Source organism: Vicugna pacos, chromosome 14 (assembly GCF_048564905.1).
Source record: "Vicugna pacos chromosome 14, VicPac4, whole genome shotgun sequence".
In the NCBI taxonomy this organism is placed as follows: Eukaryota; Metazoa; Chordata; class Mammalia; order Artiodactyla; family Camelidae; genus Vicugna; species Vicugna pacos.
Window position 1 is genome coordinate 70824359 of NC_133000.1, and position 20176 is coordinate 70844534.

Here is a 20176-nt window from a genome sequence, read left to right on the forward strand (position 1 = left end):
CCTTCAGTGTTTCCTTCTTCTGGTCTCTCGCGCACACCAATGTATTAATACTGTTCCTGCGAAGTCCTAATGACATGTCATTCCAGCTTCCAGAAACCTCCCTGCCATTTTTCCAGAAGAATGAAGGCCCCCCCCTTCCACGTTGTGTAGTTTCAAGAGTTTTCCATCATCTCTAATGTCCCTGCGGTGCCCGTGCCTGCTCGCACTCTCCTCTCCAGGGTTCTTCAGATGCAGCTAGCATTTTCCTGCCTTCACAGCTTTCTTCATGGTACTGGTTCCTCTCCAAAGGCTTCCTCCATTCTCTCCACCTCTGATATGTTTCCCCACTAAATAAAATTTCTGTAACCAAAAACCTTTCAGAACATCCCATTACCTTCCTCTCTTCTCCATCCATAGTACAAAAAAAAAATTGTCCCACAAATATTCAAAAATTGTGAAATTATTCTTTCCTTGATTTACATACATGTTTTTATAAATTGCTCTAGGCTGGTTTTATTAGTTTTCTATTGCTCTGTAACAAATTGGCCCAACCTTAGCACCTTAAAGCACACATTTATCATCTTTCAGTTTTGTGGATCAGGCTACGGAGTCACTCAGTCTTCTACTTAGGACCTCAGGAGGCTGCAGTCAAGGCGAGGGTGGTTCTCATTTTGGAGACGTGACTGGAGGAGAACCCACGTGTGAGGGTCCAGTTCTTTGTGGGTTGGGACTGAGAGCACTGGCTTCTTGTGGGCTGTCTCAGGTGCCAGAACCCAGTCTTAGCTTCTGGCCACGTAGCCTCCCAGCTCAGTTCGTTAAAAAGCCAGATGGAAACTGAGCCTCTGGAATGAGCCTGTTGTCCAGACTGAGACGCAGAACTGACGTCCTGGCACTTTGCCGTGTTCTGTTGGTTGGAAGTCGTCCCAGGTGTCGGCCACACTCACGGGGGAAGAGTCATAAAAGAATGTGAACACCAGGGGCAGGGGTGACAGGGGGCACCCGGAGGGCACCTCCCACTCATATTGCTGTGTCTTCTCCATGACTGGAGCCTGTTCATAAAGACCTCTATTTGTGGTTCTCTCTCCATCTTTGTTACACACACACACACACACACACACACACACACACACACACACACACACAACCTCTCGATCATTTGAACTCCACATCCCTAAAGAGATTAATTCAAAAATTGTTTCATTAATCTAAACCTTCTCTTTAATATGAACTTTCTTAAATTTATTTTATATTAAATAACCTTGACTGCTAAGTAGTTTTAAAAGGACCTGTCAGAGTTAAGCAAATTAACTACAGTTCACACAGCATTTGAACTCTTACTATAAAACGTTCACAGAGTCGGCTCTGAAGGGAAGGCCTGCTGGTGATGGATGTCACCCCGATGTGCAAAATCACGCTCTTCACTGCATAAAGTTTTCTTTCTTATTTTAGCAGTGATATGTAATTTGAAAACGTTAAAACTGGACAGTTAACTCAGTTCATGGCAAAGAATTTAGAAATATACCCAAGCTAACTTTCATCCATGCTGTGGATTATATTCTTGTTTACAAATATACTGTAACTAAGTAGTTCTTTCAGTCTCGATCCTGGGCTACTTTTTCACTTGTTTGTGTCTTTATTATACAGAAGATAAGAACTAGAAAATACTCTTTGTGTATCAAGTTAGATGATGAAACAAAAGCTCCCTTGGGAGGGAAAAGAAAAAAAATTAAAAACATTTTAAAGAATAGGCACATTAGATAAGACTAGAATATTATACATGGATGTCAAGAACCACCTCAGCATATGAAATATATACTGAACCAATTAGCATATCTGTTAAATAAGACAATCACCTTTTGTTCAACATACATTTTTCCTACATATGTTCCATAAATTTTATTCTACATAATTAAGACGATTTTTTAATTAAACTACTTGAACCGATTGCACTGGTAATCAGGGTTGATTGTAATCAGTGAAATTAAAATAATCATATTGGCAGAAAATACCGGTCTTTCACACACACACTCAGCTCACACGCACATAATCATGCTGTAAAATGCCACGTGTGTCTGGGCTTTTCTGTGCAAGAGGCTTTATCTTTTAAAAAAAAAATTTTGTTTTTTTGGGGGGGCTAATTAGGTTTATTTATTTTTATTTATTTATATATTTATTTTTTGATGGAGACACTGGGGATTGAACCCAGGACCTTGTGTGTGCTAAGCGCACACTCTACCACTGAGCTACACCCTCCCCCCAGGTGGCTTTATCTTGATATGTTCTTTCATCACTGTCTGTTGTCATTTCTGGTTGGGCCTGCTGATGGGACATCCGTTTCTTCACCTTCTCCGCGGTCTCACTTGGTAATTCCATCACTTGGCTCAAACTGCGGTGCCATTTTTCATTTCCTCTATCTTTATATCCCATTGCCTCTCTGATGTCACCTCAGTCCCTTAATTCTGCAGGGATGTCACTCATCTGCTTTAACTCACTCTTTAATCCCATATTTTTCAGGCTAGCTGCCCATCTTCACTGTCGGCTGTACTCTAGACTAAAGCTTCCTGTGTGTTAAATGTTTCAAAGTTGCTGAGTCTTTTTGATCTGATAAAAAACTTATCTTTTTCTTAGTTGGGGCTTAACTGTTTCTTATTACACACATAGAAATGTTATTATATATTTTTATTATAAATCCCTTTGTCCTAACCTTGGGTATGTGATAGTAATCTAGAAAAATTTTTGATGATTTGAAAGTGCAGAGTTGTAGTCTAGTGCAAAAAGGAAACTTCTTACAACCTTGGGAGCTAAGGTTTAAATCCAGTAGACAAAAATTTGTAGTAGTGATGAACAATATATGTGTCAGACCAAAATTCTGGACACTGTTTAAATAATCATAAAGTGGTGCTTGTTAGAACTGAATGTATCATAGACAGTTTATAGTCTGAGAAAAAAGATGAGATGGAATTATTAAACACATAAGGCTGAATAATGGGATAATTTGAAAAAAATCATTTTGTAGCAGCACTTTTGGATGACTTAAGGTAATAAAATGGGAGAAAGTTTTTTTTAGATTTTCTTACAGGTCTTTTTCAAAGCACAGCTTTCCTCCGCCGTTGTATTTTTGTGAGTTTCTCCAGGTCCTGTGGTACCCAGTGTTGCCTCTGCATAGCCACCCATGTGATGGGGATGCTGTGGGACAAAAGAACATTGAAAATCACAGCGACTTTTATTTCATTCCATGGTCTTAATCAAGTGCAGTTAAATGTAAAAAAAAGACACAAATATAGTTAGGTGTTTAACTGATTCCCTTCTGGGAAGGGCGAAGTCTTCCTAAAATAGAACAAATGCTATTTAACCTTTTTTAATTTAAATTTCTGTCTCAAAGTTGGCAGTGCAGCTTAGATTTACATAACAATTTGCCTAACAATAGTTCATAATGGGAGCATTTTGGGTAACACAACAGCATCAGTGAGGCCAAATGTCAGCTCATCCCACTTTTGTGTTACTAACAAATGAGTATTTGCAATATACAGTATTTCTGAAAAGGTTTAAAACTTTTACTGGAATTCTTTTGTTTTTAAAAGGAAACGCCATTTAACAGATAGTATGGCAGCCCCAAAAGGTGCATTCTGAATAAGTATGAAAACTGGGGGCCCCAGTCATTACGTCATTGCCGTGCTTAAAGTAACCAAGCATTTTTGTTTGTCCTGAATTAACATTCTCTTCGGTTTGTAAAATTATGATTCTTATTGTAATTGTAGATTTTGATTAGTTTTAATGCGGAAAGATAATTAACGTTGGAGGAGAATAGGTTGCCTCACACAGGAAGGAATTCAAGAGCAAGACATGGGAAAGTGAAAGTAAGTTTATTTGGGGAGATGCACGCTCCATAGACAGAGTGCAGTCTGCCTCACTCAGAAGGGAAAGCGGCTTAGGAGACGCACACCCCACGGGCAGAGCGTGGGCCGTCTCAGGAAGGTGAGAGGGAGAGAGGCTGAGGGGCGTAGGGTGTGTAGTCCAAAGTAAAAGCAGATACGCATGCCATAGACAGAGTGCGGGCTGTCTCAGAAGGCAAGAGAGGGAGCGACCACGAGGGGCAGAGTTGTTAGGTTTTATGGGCTTGGTAATTTTATACGCTAATGAGTAGGAGGATTATTCCAACTACTTTGGGAAAGGGTGAGGATTTCCAGGAAATGCCACCCCCACCCACTTTTTGACCTTGTATGGTCAGCCTAGGGACTGTCATGGCGCCTGTGGGTGAGCCATGAGGCTCAAGGTCTACTGGCAGACGAATCTTCTGCCATCTTGGTTCCAGCCAGTTTGTCCCGTCCTCGGCTGCTGTGTCACTCGTTCAGTGGGTGTGTCCTGTCCCCTTTCCTACCACTTCAGCACAAACCATGTGTCGTTTGGGATTTTGCTTACTGTCTATTTTATAAGGATTGCTTTCATCTTGACTCCACGGGATGGAGGATGTATTTTTTTGGTAATCCTTGACACTTTCTTAGCCATTCCAATATCTAGCTAAGTCAATTTTGTTTTCAGTTTGAAGAGAGGTGACTTTTGCAGTCTGCTCTAATAGTTGGTTACATATTTGATGAACGTAAATTGGCTAGAAAACCAGCCAAGGCTTTTACCATGCTCACATTTCTGAACTTTCAGGAAAGCACACTCTGCATAGGAGGAGACCTCAATTTAGAGGTTGACTAGTTGACAACACAGGAAGTGCCCCTTTCAGATTCAAAAGCAAAGTTGAGAGTCACTGCTTTCAATGACAACATTTTGAAATATCCCTGAAGCCTGACTCATTTTACCCCTTCCTCTGCCTTTTTTGATTTTCTCCTCACATTTAATAATGGATTTTTAAAGAAAGAACATCATGAAACAAACATAAGTACTCAGTGTAGATTTAAACTAAATCAGACTTGGGTACCAGGAGCAGATTCCTCTTTAGTACCTCCTCTTTAAGGAATGCTATTCATCAGGCATGCCTTGAATTTTCTGGATTTTTCATGAAACAGAAGTAACCTCAGCGCTTTGGAGACTAACGGAGGCATTTGGTATTCATCTGCGTTTAACTTAGCCTGTGCATGTAATATTGGATTTTAAAAAGTGTTTATGACTCAGATTGAAACTGGCTAATTAAAATAAAGTGTGCAACATGCAAAGACATGAACTGCTGTTGATTTTGCTTTTGTCGTGCAGTGATAGACACACTTTTCTACACTGATAGATTTAGAGAGGTGATAGATATGTTTTTCTACACTGATAGATTTTTCTGGCAGCCTCTATGGTCATGAGCACCCTGGGAAGGGACGGGCTCACTCAATTTTGTTGAATGCTGAAGCCTCTGGCACGTATTGAAATTGGAAATGATAATTTCCTAAGAGGCAGCATTTATCTCTCTTCTTTAGTGTGTGGCATGCTATGTATTTTTCTACATGAGCTTCTCTGGGAACAACAGTTATGAATGCTTAATGGGGCATATGTCTGAGTATAAAAAAGAAAAATGTACTGATTAGTGAGACTCCAATAGAATGAAAGGGGTTGAAATAGGAACCTGGGAAATACTAGGTTCGAGTAACAACCAAGAGCATGTGGCTTATTGAATGCTGAGTTGGAAACTACAGAGACTGGTGTCCAGGTTGCTGACAGGCCCTAAGTGGCTCTACTGAGTCATTGTAAGTGACCAGAAACTATACCTATGAATTCAGAATGACTGTCACTACTCATTCCTGGGGCTAAACATACATATTTCAGCACATTGGGGGAAAAATTTCCAAATGAATATTATACAGATAAGGTTTAGTTATCCTTCCAAATTGTTCCCCTTCCTGCCTCAGAATTTTGGGAAAACCCAAACAGGGTTTATGCGAGTAAAAGTGTTTGACATTAGATTTTCCGTATATATAGTTTTATAAAACATAGTTGTAGTAAAGCATATATCATTTAAGAAGGTTATAAAGTTTAAGAGCATCACTGTAGGAGGACTGTAACTTTTCATTGTGATAAAATCCATCTACAGTAAAACTTTCCATTTATTCAGTGGCATTTAGCACATTCACAGTGTTGTAGGTCCATCACCGCTATTCAGTTTCAGGACATTTCATCGCCCCAGTTGGAAACCCCCTCCCCATTAGGCTGTCACTCTCCATTTCCCCCTCTCCCCAGCCCCTGACACAACCACCGATCTGCTTTCCATCTGTACAGATTTCTCTATTCTTGGTGTTTCATATAAGTGAAATCACACACTACAGAGTTTAATTGTATCTGGCTTCCCTCACTTAGCATAGTGTGTTTTAATTTTCATTTATGTCGTAGCACATACTCCTTTCCTTTTTAAGGACTAAAATAGTATTCCATTGTGTAGATATACTCACTTTGTTTATCCATCGATCAGTCAGTTGCTGGACATTTGGGTTTTTTCACCTTTTGGCTGTTATCAATAGTGCTGCTATGCACATTTGTGAGCAAGTATTTATTTGAGTATCTGTTTTCAGTTCTTTGAGGCTTATATCTAAGAGTGGGTTTGCCAGCTAATATAGTTGTTCATGTTTAACATTTTGAAGAATGCTTAAACGTTTCTCCACAGTCACTGGACCATTTTTTCATCCCCACCTGCAATATACGAGGGCTCCAATTTCCCAGGATTATAATCACTGAGGTGCCTTAACTTGAAAAACATATAGGTAGGTGGGCATATCCTTGACCAAGTGAATTTAAGAATTTGGTGGTAGAACCTGGGCATTTGTATCTTTTTAAATTCTGCCGACCATTCTAATGCACAGTGAGGGTTGAGGACCATTGCCCCAGGCGCAGGCTCTGTCCTGACCTGAGGCCCCTCATCCATGAAGACCTTGACCCTCTCCTCTTCCAAGGTTACATCAGAGAGTTTTGGCTAAACGTGTATGTACTGAGAATAAGCCACATGTCCTGAGGATAGTATGGCACACACAACAGTAGGGGCCACGTTTTCAATGGCAAGTTGGTGAGAAAGGGACTGCTGTGAAGCGCTCGCTTTTCTGCTTATTAGCTCCATTGCTCCCAGTGAGGCATTGGGAGGTAACTTTCTGGGAATGTAAAATCCTAGCAGCTTTGTTTCCAAAATATCTTTCCAAAACATTTGCACCAGGATCTCCTGGAGTGTTCCTTTAAAATGCCCAGTTTTAGATTCCATCCCCAAACTACTGAGTAAGGGTAACTGAAATTGGGACTGGGGTGTCATTCCAAAGTGGGGAGAAATAGTCCCTAGGGATGGAGAGGTGGTTGGTGGGGAAGAAAAATCTTAGGTGTAACAAGGGTCAGCTGCCCTTCATGGGGACAGAGGGCACAGCAGACATACGGCGTGTCTGTGGCGCTACAGTTTCATGGTGGGGCTTGTGCGGGGAGGAGGAGAATGAAAAGTAGGTGAGGAAGGCCTGAATCCGGAAAAGCTATTTAAAAAAGGCATCCTCAAGTCATTCTCAGGTAGCCTAAAATTTCAGTTCTCTGTAGGACAGGAAATCTGTATATTAATTAGTGTTCTGAGCAAATAGGCCTTTCTGTGGTGTTGATAATGTCATTTCTATATTCCTGCGTTCTCTGTCCCTTCTTTGTTGACATACTGATGAGCTCGGGTAAACTTTGTAAGGCGTTTCTTAGAGGATTATCAATTGTTAATGGACGTTCTCACACCTACATTTTTAGAAGTCCTGACATTAATGGTTCTGTTGTCATTGCAGGAAAAAAAAATGACACTGCCCTCTTTTCTTGTTGCTATTCACTGTAACTTTTTATTTAGAAATCAAATTTAACTTACAAATTGTGCAAAGAACTCCCATATATCCTTCAACCAGGTTGGCTATTTGCTACTGTTTTACCACGTGATTTGTTCTTCTCTTCCTAGAAAATGCCTTTTGCAGGGCTTCTAACTAGGACCAAATGTAGAAGTCATAGTTATGTCTTGTTTCTCTCTTCCTGTCCTCTGCTGATTTTAAGCATAAAATTTTTGTGAGTACACATGCACCGTTATGAGAATCAGGTGAGAGTAGTCATAGACTGCCGTGTCGTCAGACGTCCACCCCAGCTCCTATGACCCCAAAGTACTTACTGTCATCAAGTTGCTGTCAAGTGATGATCATCAATGTTCTGTATGTCATCAACACAGATAAATCACGGTCATGTCTAGAGACTTAAAATAATGATCGGGTGGACCCGCTGGGTTTGATTATGGCTGGTGATGCTGGGGAGTTTAGTGGAGACAGCTGCAGATTCCACTGAAGCTCCTGGGGAAAATGTTATGCTGTACTTCCATCCATTTTTACCCCAATAGCTGAAGATTTAGAGAGTGAATGTTTCTTTTTAAATATCAAGTCATGCCCCCCGCACAGACATTTCGATGGAGTTCTGTGGCAGCTTGATGATGAAGCCACAGATACACGATAAATGCTGAATCAATTCCAAGCAGTAAGTCTACAAAAGGAAGCATCATTATTCTGTCTGGTCCCCAGATGGCTGTTCTTCCTGAGGCTGCCTCCTTGCAGATTTCATTGTAACAGAGCGACTCGGAGTCGTGGGCCATTTCACTTGACTGTCAGCTCCAACCGCGTCGTTGCAAAGCTGCTTTCAACCCCTAACTTTTTGGAGAAAGTATTTTAACCTAAATTTGGAGTTTCCCACAGAACTAGTAATTATGTGGGCGTTAACTCGGTCTTTATGGCCCGTTGTTGTTCCTGGGTTGAAGGGTCACCTTCAGCTCTCTGGTGACACGAGAGGTAAAGATGCTCCTCGGGGTTAAGAACACGATCCTTGGATCACACCAACCACACTTAGTTCTAGGTCCACCACCCCACCGTGTGGCTTGGGGGCATCTCATTATCTGTGGGCCTCAGTTTCCTTACTAGTAAAACAGTGGCAATTGTAGTATTTGTATCATAGAGTTGAGAGAATCAAATTAACTCTTGTGCTAAAGTCTTTGGGGCAGTATCAGACCCTACATACTTAGAAAGGTGCCCAGGGCGTGCTTATTATGCAAGTGATGTTTTCTTCATTATCTCTTTCTGTCTAGGTACCTTACAATGTCCAACTTTTAACCCTTAGCAGAGGCATTGAATTTAGCTCACTCTGCAATTTGCGTATGTGAAGAACATGTTGTTTGTTTATTTCATCAATAGTTGATTTTGTCTTCTTCTTGCTCTGCACCCATCGTATTCAGGGGCAAACCAGCCCATATCCAGTCTGTGGTTCTGACCTAGTTCTATCCGATAATGTGAACAGCCCTTCAGAAAACCGTCTTTTTCTCTAGGAAAGGAAAATGCCAAATTTCTCCCCTCTTTTCTCCTGAGGCTGATGTCTAGCCAGATCAAGGAAGAGCTGGGGCTTCTTTGTCTGTTTCATGTGGCAAGAAGGATGTTCATGGCCACAGAGCCATGAGCCCTCATGTCAGTGAATCGCCCCCTCCCCTGAGCCTGAATCTTCATTTGGGATTTAAACCACAAGGGTGAGCAAGAGACCCTGTCTAGCCTTTGTGCTGCCCTCTCTTATTGTCTTAGTTGGCCCACGCAGCTATAATAAATAGACTAGAGACTGGGTGGCTTAAAAAACATTTCTTTCTCACAGCTCTGAAGACTGGGAAGTCCAGGAGGGAGGCACCAGCAGGTTCGGCTCCTAGTGGTGTCCAGCTTCCTAGTTTATAGATGACCATCTTCTCCTTGTGTCCTCACCTGCCAGAGAGAGAGCTCTGGTCTTTTCATCCTCTTATAAGGGCACTAATCCCATCATGAGGGCATCACCCTCATTACCTCCTAATCACCTGCCAAATGGCCCCCTTCCGGATACCATCACGTTGGGGATTAGGCGTCAACATATGAATACACGAACATGCAGCCCGTAGCACTTACCTAATGAATCTTCTCCTCCTTTGCTTAAAATCCTGTGATTCTCTTCACTGGCCACAGAATGATGTCCAAATCCTGCAGTGGGATGTAAAATATCCCCCACAACATGTTTCTCCAAGTCATACCCAAGCTTCCACTCCTAAGGGACTTTTCACACCCCCCCTTGCTTGTCACCCTTCCATCATCTCCTACATTGTCCCCCTCATCCCCCTCTTCCTGCCTGATAAATTGTACACTCATCCTTCCATGAATACTGCTAAGTTTGCATTGCTTATGTCCTGCATTTAAGTTCAGCATTTAATAATCAGAGAGTTTTGAGAAAATTTAGACTAAACCTTAAGGTACATGTTCTGTGATATATTACTATGGGTTTTTATGACTTACAGTTATTCTAATAGAAATCATGTCATGATCCTCACGCAGTGCTGGGAGGCATGGCTAGTGTGCTATGTATTGTTTCACTTAGTTCTCATTATACTGTCGTGATATGAGTCCAACAGTAGTCTTTTATTTTACTGATAGAAAACTAAGGCATAGAGAGATTTATAATATTTACAAAATCACCACCCATGTGCATAGTGGATTCTATATAAAAATATGACAGTATTTTATTAATGTTTTAACTAATATAATCTGCCTGATGCTGTATTTGTAGTCATTATTAGTACAAGTTCTTTGCTGTGAGGAATACAAAGTACCAGATAGATATTAGCTAGTTCAGGATGAATACTTTTATTTGCTAAAAAAGACAATCTTAGGGTAACAGTGTGATTTTTCTTCTGAGAAAACCATTGGTAAATGTAGTTACTGAACTCTTCTGTTGTCATGAACAGACATTTTAAAATTAAGGGTAAAAAGTCTGTGGGGGAACAAGATGTGCATTCACTTACTGCACATGTGTATAGAGAGAGGCAGAGAAGGAGAGTGAGAAGTAGTCTGCCTACGACCAGGCAACAGGATGCTTATTAAAATCACTCAGAAGACAAGAGAGGCAAAGGCCTCCTGACGGCTGGCAAGGGAGCTGCCGGAGTCAGCAAACGGTGAGCTGCGTGATACGAATTACAACCGATCCTATAAGGTCACCACTTTTGACAAGTTGTTTTTTTTTCTTTTTGGTAACAAACTACCCACATTTGGAGAATCTAGGCTATGAAAACAATTAAATTATGAGCTGAAGAAAGAGTATCATCAAGGGAAAGCCATTTGATAAGTGAGTGGATGTGGACATGCTTCTAGGTAGGGAGTTCATTCTGGGAGGGGCCGGAGTGAAGGGGCTGCAAGATCAAGGAACCGGGCCAAGTGCTGCTGTTGGTCAGAGAGGACAGCAGTGTATTTGGCTTCCCTGAGGCGGGAGACTCGGATGGAGGGTGCTTCGATTTTAGGAAGGGCTGTCCGGAGGACACCGTGGGCTGGTTGTGGGTTGTCTCTGCTCTCACGTTAGCCCGGCGTCGGAGGGGCTGACCTGCCTCGCCCTTCATACCCACTGCGCACGTCACCCGGGACACGGCCTTCCCAGAGGGAGGAGTGCGCAGGAGCACCTCGGTCTGCTCTCTGTGATGTGCAGTTAGAGTTGGGGAAGATAGTGACAAAGCAGATGTTGGGACAGATAAAAGATTTGGAGTGACGCAGAAAAGAAGACACATTCAGGTAACATTCCAGATGACAGAGAGAGTTAGTGGAAAGACAGTGGCTCAGGGAGGTATGAGGCTCGAATCTGAGTCGTGTTGTGTAGCTCTGTGTTATAACGGAATAGAGTAACTTGAGTTGCTCGAGTTATATTTTTTTGTGGAAAAAGCATGAATGGCTTTTTATTAAAGCTGTGGTACTGCTTAACAGTGGAAACTGGGACAGTGTCCTGGGGAGGGGACAGGCGCCCCTGTAAGGCTGGCCTTGGGGTCCACTGCACGTAGCACAGACTGTGACACAGCCTCCTGGTGCTGATGGTCTTCCGTGTCCTAGCCAGTCACCTCTGCCGTTCAAATGGAAACACGGGGCACTTTGCAACTGTGTGTTCATTCTGATAAGCGACGTGTATTTTGATCTACTTGACATTACTAATTTAGATATAAATGGCTTTTCGAGAATGGCGGGAGCCAGGCCAAGGGGTAACTGCACAAAGGGAAATTTAATGTGCCAAGTGTAAACTTTTATTGTTTTAAACCAATGGATCATAAGGAGTTTAAAAAAATAAAAATTCAGGGAACTGAAGGATACATGAGCTGAATGGAGTCATTTCTTGCTTCTTCTTTATTTGTTCTACAAAGGATGCATAGGCCAAGCACTTCGAAACAGTCAATTTTACAGCTGTGTTGCCCTTTCTGAATAGTTTGCATGGCTGTGATGGGTAATGATGCTGAGAAACCGAGGAAGAAGTTTCAGAGTGAGGAGAATGCTGTGGTCAATTGAAAAAACCACAGAATGAGGTCGGATGGCGATTAGTGTGTCCTCTTTGCTTCGATGCTGCTTGTGTTTTAGGTGCTAATGAAATGCGGCCCCACTGGGTTCAGGGTGTGCAGGAGAGATGTGCTGTAACTCCACTCTCTCTCGTTTTTCCAGCGCTGCGACTCCTGAAGGAAGGGGCCGACCCCCACGCGCCCGTGTCCTCAGGAGGGTCCCTGCTCCATCTGGTAAGAACTGTGATGACCCGGCGAGCGTGGGTGGAAGGAGAACCAGTTATGGGCCCAGGACTCAGTAGCAAAATGCGCATCTAACAGATGATGGTCAGCGCAGTAATGCGCTTCAGATCAGCAGGACTGCATAATGATGCACTGATACTTGTTAATTACTCGCATTATAGTTTGTAAATAACCTTTAGCAAGTGGAGTCAGAGTCTCTGGCCTGAAGAAGATGCTTTTGAACATGACTGGTTCTCAACAAATAAGCAAAACAATGTTGTATCAGCTCAGCTTTCACCCAGGTGGTTATTTCCTTCCTTATTGCACAATTGCCACAACTACCTGTAAAAACAGATTATAGGTCTGTGTGATTCTGTTCTGTTTACCAGACTGTCAGCTCCGCGAGGGCTGCATCTGCGGTGCTTAGGGGAGTGCCTGGCCCTCAGCAGATTTATTGGGTAGGCACATTAACCCATGACCCGATTAATTAATTCACATCTGATGCTGTGACAGATATTAGGGGCACAAAATGCAAAACACAGTCTTTATAGAGCTTCGTTTTCTGAGGGAGATAGAAAAATAAACCAGAGATTACGGCAGACTTGGAAGACGGATGAGCCGGTGGGAGAGAGGGGGAAATGATGTGACCACGCGGCCACCTTCAGAGGTCAGCTCCAAAGCCTTTCCTAAGCCTCCTGACTAAGTGCTTGTCTATTCAAGGTCTTGTAACACGTGGCCCTTGCTTCTGCTGTCGATCTTGTTTTGATAAGGTGCCTTTTCTCTCTGCTAGACGGAATTGTCAAAAACAAAACTGGGGTGTCTTAGGTATTTTTCTATTCTTAGCATGTGATGCACAGCAGATACTCAGTGCATCACACGTGGATGAGGATGGACGGGTGGGTGAGTGGAGGGATGGATGCTCAGTGCATCACACGTGGATGAACGGATGAGCTTTAAAAACGTAAGGATCTCTTGGCCTGATGAGGAGGCCCGGGTAACAGACTATGAATGTTCAGCACTGATAGCGTCAGAGGAAAGAAGAGATGGGAAGATGAAAGAGAAGCACTTCGTTACCTCTGGACCCGGTGCAAACATCGCGCAGGTTTCCACTGTTAGGCCTGGGCTGGGAGGCAGCGGGGCGCTGGAGCTGGAGCACACGGAAGGAAACCTCCCTTCGGCTGGAGGGACGTGGGCTCGGCACTGAGCCTCCTCTTCCTGGGGTTACTGAGTAAATAAAAACAAATGGAAAACTGCGGGTCGCCAGAGAGAGAAAATTACACAGTTTCAAAATGCCGTCGGTACTGAAGAGGCAGCTTCGCCCTCTGAGATGTCAAGTGCCAGCGTCTCTGCCATCCGCCCCACCTCCTGGGCCACCTGCCTGATGAAGCCTGAGCTCTATCAGCACCAGGGCTCTAATTACACATCCTTAGAGCTACGTCTCTGAGAAAAAGGCATCATGTGCTTGTGCGGGGCATCGAAAATAAGCTGTGGAGATTGTGAGGAGTTTCCAGAATTTTGTTTATTTAACTCAATTATTATTCACTGAGTACCTGGCTCAAAGTGTAGAATTCTGTAAGATTTCTATTAGAAATGCCACAGTAACTTCCAAGTTGTGGATAAAATTTCCCCCTGTATTCAAAGTAGACCACTGAGAACAGGTTTTGATATTTTTTCATCATAGGCAATCTTTAGTTTTATTGTCTTTTTAATAAACTTGCAACAATAAGTCTGAATTTGCCTGTTTACTTACCCATCATTAAATAATTCATGAATCACACTTCTGGCAGGTGTCAGGCGCTGTGACGGACAGACTGGAAATAATGACACTAAGTAAAAACACCTGCATTCCAGGGATTTTGTCTCATGAGGGCTGTATAGGCAGAAACTCACATGCAACTCTGGAAGAAATGATGGTATTGATGGAACCAAAAACAAAATCGCAGCGGGCTTTGCTAAAATTCAGACTTCTAGGTTATAATCTTTCGTGCGTAAGCTACTGAAAAGCAGCTCCTGATTGTAAGGAAATCCTCTTGAACGCAGTATAAAATGCAGATTCTTTTCATTCTGTGCTGTGACCGCAGAAGACCATAGTGAAGCTTCAGTGAAATACATTAGAATAGGAAATACTCTTTCTTCCACCTGGCGAGTGACAGCTGTACCATGAAGACGGGCAGTTCAGCAGTGGAATTCCATGTAGTTGATGAAGACATGGAGCTGCCACAGACACATGCAAGCATGTCCGGGACATATTGGTAAATATCGAAAGCAGATTATAGAGGAAGGTGCACTTTACAGTGGCAGAGCATCACCCTCAGACAGACGGATGGGGACAGGGAGAATCTTCAACTGCAAGGGGAATCTTGAAGACTAGACAGGAAATTTGTAACAGTGACTCAGCCTGGGGACTGAGAGACAAGATCTCTTTTTCACTGTTTCCTTTTCCATATTGCTTGAACATTCGAAATAATGAGTATGTATGTTTCATATAATAAAATAAATTAACAGAAAAATACTTAGGGCTATGTTTTTTTTTATTAGAATCTTACATTCTGAATATTGTAATCAGTTTCCTACTCTTACCAGAAAGTCTGGAGTTCTGAATCGTGCTGTCCGTTGGGCTCTCCTCCGAGTTTCTCAAGTCTCGGGAGCTGTAAGCAGCAGAGATAATTAGCAATTTACGGCAGTAGCCGCAGTTCAACAGCCACGTATCTTTAAAAATCGTGCAGAAAACTGTATACTTTGAAAAGAGGTGGCATATTAGGACTCTGGAGACAGTGTGTGAAGAAATGTCTTATTTTAGGAACTGTGTAGGTATGAAAGGAGAAAAAGGGTTGATATGTCGAAGTTGTCCACACTTTGCCAGAGCATCTGGGCACAACCATGTAACTCCTCCCTGCTTTGCTTCCCAGAAAAGGAAGGGTAAAGTGTATAGGGGGTCCATTTTGCCAAGAAAATTAATCACAGCTGAAGACAGTGTGCCCTCCTCACGGGCTATTCCCGGAGAGTTTCTTGGGGGGGTGTCTGTACAGGACAGAGCAACAGAAAGCGGAGAGGCAAATGAAGAAGCAAGATGGGAGGGAAAGGGCGACGTCGTGGAGAGAGAGAGCTGGGCCGTTCTGAGAGATCGCAGGATGCTGCGAAGTTCTGGAAACGGGAAATAGACTTGCCACCGACTGTGAACAATGGCCCCTTTAAATTATTCCAAGGATGTGATTTAAGAGTCAGATTCCTGACTGGGCTTGGTGTTAAAACCCACCCTCTCTGGTTGGATCTTGAGCTGGAATGTCTGGCATCCATAACTGGAACTTCAGAGTCTAGCATGTAGAGCATTAGATCAGTGTCCGGCTGAATCCCGGGTGAAAACCGTGCCCTTGCTCTGCAAAGTGTGGGTGCATTTTTATCACGACGACCCACGCGCACGACCTAGCGTGTAAATAAAGCGATGGAAGAGCCAGTTGTGGAGGCAGTCGGAAACTGAAAGGAGTGAATTTTCCGTTTCTGAGTGAATAGACCACACAGAACTGTTTCATGCAGCATCAGTTATAAAACAAGTTCCCCAGTGAAGTTCCTGGTGATGTTTTGTTTTGCTTTATCTCTGCAACAATGGAATTCAGTTTGTGAAGAATCCGAACCCGTTCTTACGGGCTGAAGGCAAGTAGGCACAGACTTCTTGGAACTTGAGCTTCTCCAAGAAAGCTTTCCACCCGCCAGCGCTGAAACCCCTGGTGAGGACCTCTTGTAGGGGACCTGGAGCGTCCTGTCAAGAAGGGTGTCCCCCAGGGCAGCCGGGAGCTCACCCACTCAGAAAGCCTTCCTTAAACAGGTCTAGTCGTTAGCGGACCCTCTAGACGTGCCACATGCATGAATCCCACAGATGTCTGTTTTCCTCCCTCCTCCGTGTTTCTCCTGCTGTTTCCCACTCAGGGCTGCTCTGCTAAGATGTCCCCATAGCTCGCCGGACTCCCGCCTCTTAGATCTTTTCTGCGAATGTGGGGGAGCACGTCTAGTCCACGATACCAGCCCTCTGGCTTGGCGTATGCTGGGGTCGTGGCCGGCCCTCGGAGGAGACGAGCCTGATCAGTGGGCCAACAGTGCCTCGACTCCCAGCCCCGGTCCTGTGTTCCCGCGCTTCACTGTCCGGTTCTCGCCGGGCAGCTAGCAGCCCTCTGCTGTGACCCTGTGGGACGCTCTGCGCACCCGCAGCCCTGCTGAGCCGTACTGCCTGTTTCTCAGGCGTGGTTATCACGTCCTTGTGTTTTCAAACACCTTGCCAAGCCCAGTGCCCGGGCTACAGGGCCGCCTGCTACAATCCTGGCGCGTCCCGGTGAAGGAAACCAGAGTGCAGCCAACGGAGCAGAGCCCACAATCACTCACGAGGAGACCAGCTCTGTGAGAAGCTTAGCATTTCTAGATGCGCCTCAGCGGTACGTCTGAGTCTGCTCCGCCAAACGAGAGTCTGGTCCATCGGCTGGAAGCCATGGCTGTGCGGAATCCAGGTGGAAGTAAGAAACACGATTCAACTTAGACTGTGCTGGCTGGTTTGTCTATGGCAGAGTGGTCTGGAGTACACTTCCCCGAAAGAAGATACATAAAAAAGCAAAAATGATAAGAAGTATATTCAAGATGACATGATGATGAATATGGTCTGTCGATGTGATTCAGCGGGAGAGAACGGGGAACGATTCCGCACAGATCCAAGCACTGGGTGAAAAGGTTGGCCTGTGGGATTGACACTGAATTCAGTGGACCACGTGGAAGTTTCAGAGTGATGTCAAAAATGTTGGAAATTGCAACAGATTTAAACTCATTTTTACTGCTGATGTAAATCTCTGTCTCCCCGTCTCTCTGTCTGTCTGTCTCTCCTCTCTCTCTGTCTCTGTGTCTCTTTCTCCCTCTCTCTTTCTCTGGTTGTAAAAATGTTTTTTGAACCACTAAGAACCCATAAACACAGGAGAAGAAAACGGAAGACAGTTAATCCAAATTGATGGTGTAAATGGTATTGTTTCTCCTCCGCCCAGAGCCGCCAGGTTCAGAGGTACCTATTGTGTAATATTAGAACTATGCCTGGCACGTGGAGCCCACTCAGCAAACGGTATCTGGGTCAGACTGGTTCTTGTCTCAGGTCCTTTCGCTAGACTCTGCCCCAGCGGCTTTGTAATCAAAACAGGGAAGGGGAAAGGGAAGTTTGCACTGAAAATAGATCGTCATTGAGAAAACCAATGTTATAGTAGATCTGACCCTAGTTAAAAAAGAAGCTGGCACAAGATAACTTTCATGTGTGAGCCATGGGATTTGGTGTGCACACTCCATCTGTTTCGAATTTTTGATTTTCTGAGGATAGATTTCAGGGTCATTCAGGACATGCCGCTCCTTAGCCAACAAGAACTAAAACACGTAAAATACGCCTCATGATAAGATGTAGGGAAAAGACAGCACATTTTAAGCTGAGAATTGTCTGCCATTTGGTTTCCATGGTTTTCAGAGTCTTTTCAGCTGGATCAGTAATGCGTGTTATATTGGGTTTGTACATTGAGAAATACCACCTGAGTTTAGAAACTTAAAAACGAGCGGAAGGACGCACTGCGAGAAACTGCGAAGTCCCGGGCTAGAGCTGGAAGCACTGGTCGTCACCTTCCAAGCCTCGTCAGTCCCACGAGCGCCTCACAGGAGGAGCTGGCGGTCCAGGCCGACTCCGCCGGCACGAGGCTTGTGTGCAGAGGGGCTGGCCCATGCTTGCAGGCACTTCAAGTTCTCAATAATTTTTGAATTAGGGGCCCCACATTTCCATTCTGCACTGGGTCCTGCAACTTCTTTAGCTAGTCCTGCTGGCCCTTTGAGAGGGAGACAATGGTGGAGCTGGGAGACTTGGCCTCAGGCTCCAGGGGTGGGTAACTGATGGTGGCAGCGTTCTGTTGAGGGTGGCAGAGAGGGGCTCGGCCATTTCTCTGGTGCTATAAAGTGTCCCCAGAAATCGGTGACAGTGATGAAGAGCCTGTTTTGGGGGGACGATTTGTTAGCGTTTTCAAAGAAAATTCTTTCTCGGGAGGATTAGGTTTATTCTATCACAGTAACATTGTAAGAACGTCGTACCAGGAATGTTCAGCCATCGTGATCTTTTCAAATAACTGTGATTAGAAGGTATTTATTGCTGTCAAATTATTATTCATAATCCTATGAAATGTGAATCTTAAAACTTAACATCGCTTCAGGATGACACCTGCACCCCAGTGTTCATAGCAGCACTATTTACAATAGCCAAAACATGGAAACAGCCTAAATGTCCATCGACAGGTGACTGGATAAAGAAGATGTGGTATATTTATACAATGGAATACTACTCAGCCATAAAAACCGACAACATAATGCCATTTGCAACAACATGGATGCTCCTGGAGAATGTCATTCTAAGTGAAGTAAGCCAGAAAGAGAAAGAAAAATACCATATGAGATCGCTCATATGTGGAATCTAAAAAACAAAAACAAACAAACAAACAAAAACAAAGCATAAATACAGGACAGAAATAGACTCATGGACAGAGAATACAGACTTGTGGTTACCAGGGGGGTGGAGGGTGGGAAGGGATAGACTGGGATTTCAAAATTGTTGAATAGATAAACAAGATTACACTGTATAGCACAGGGAAATATACACAAAATGTTATGATAACTCACAGAAAAAAAAATGTGACAATGAGTGTGTATATGTCCATGAATGACTGAAAAATTGTGCTGAACACTGGAATTTGACGAACATTGTAAAATGATTATAAATCAATAAAAAATGTTAAAAAAAAACTTCACTCCGCTTGAGAGGGTGAGTATCACTTTCAATGCGGTGTCTAATTAAGTTTTTTTTGGTAAAAGACTGAAGAGCCAACCTCAGGTATTTGTGAGCTGGGGACTCCGGAGGTGCTGGTTGAGGCTGTCTCGGCAGGCATGGAAGGGGGAGGTGGCATCGTGCCGATTACGCATTGAGCTGCCGGAAAGGTAAAGAGGGTAGAGTAGGAATTACTTGCGTGTGAAATTCCTGAAGGAAATTGGGTCTAGGGCCCAAACTCTAAAATGGATTTATTGAGCCTTCATTCTCTGGTCCTCACCTCATCAGTCTTGTACCCCAACCTGCAGTGACTGTGGATGGGGGCACAGCTCACACCATTAGGCCCTGACGGTAGGGACCCTTTTGATACTGTTACACGTGACATGGAACATGAGATACACAAATATTTTAGTTTAAAACTGGAACTAATCCTCCAACTTCGTATGTTTGCCATTGCCCCAAGCGCTTCCCTGCCTCCCAGTTCCAGCATCCCTCACCCCTTCCTCGGAATGAACTTGCACCGTGATTTGCATTGTCCTCATTGTATGTCCTCGGATGGGACTACCAGAGAAAGAAGAAAGATGTGAAGATTCTTCAGTGACCATGTTAGAACTGTGAACCACATTCATGGGTCTTTTCTTTATGGAAGTATAGTTGATGTACAGTATCAGATAAGCTACAAGTGTACAATAGAGTCACAATTTTTAAAGGTTATGCTCCACTTATAATTATTACAAAACATTGACCATGTTCCCTGTGTTGTGTGGTACATCCTTGTAGCTTGTTTTATACATAATACTCTGCACTGCTTAATCCCCAACCCTATATTGTCCCTTTCTCTTCCCTCTCCCCACAGGTAACCAAAGTTTGCTCTCTAGATCTGTGAGCCTACGTCT

At 43.6% G+C, this 20176-nt stretch overlaps 1 protein-coding gene across 1 annotated transcript in view; it reads left to right on the forward strand.

The window, feature by feature from the left end:
* The window catches only part of MYO16 (myosin XVI), a 440032-nt gene that overhangs the window by 127567 nt on the left and 292289 nt on the right, over positions 1-20176 (forward strand). The window contains exon 4 of the mRNA XM_072976531.1: positions 12405-12475. Coding sequence (XP_072832632.1) covers positions 12405-12475 — 71 coding nt within the window. The remainder of the gene's footprint in view (positions 1-12404; positions 12476-20176) is intronic.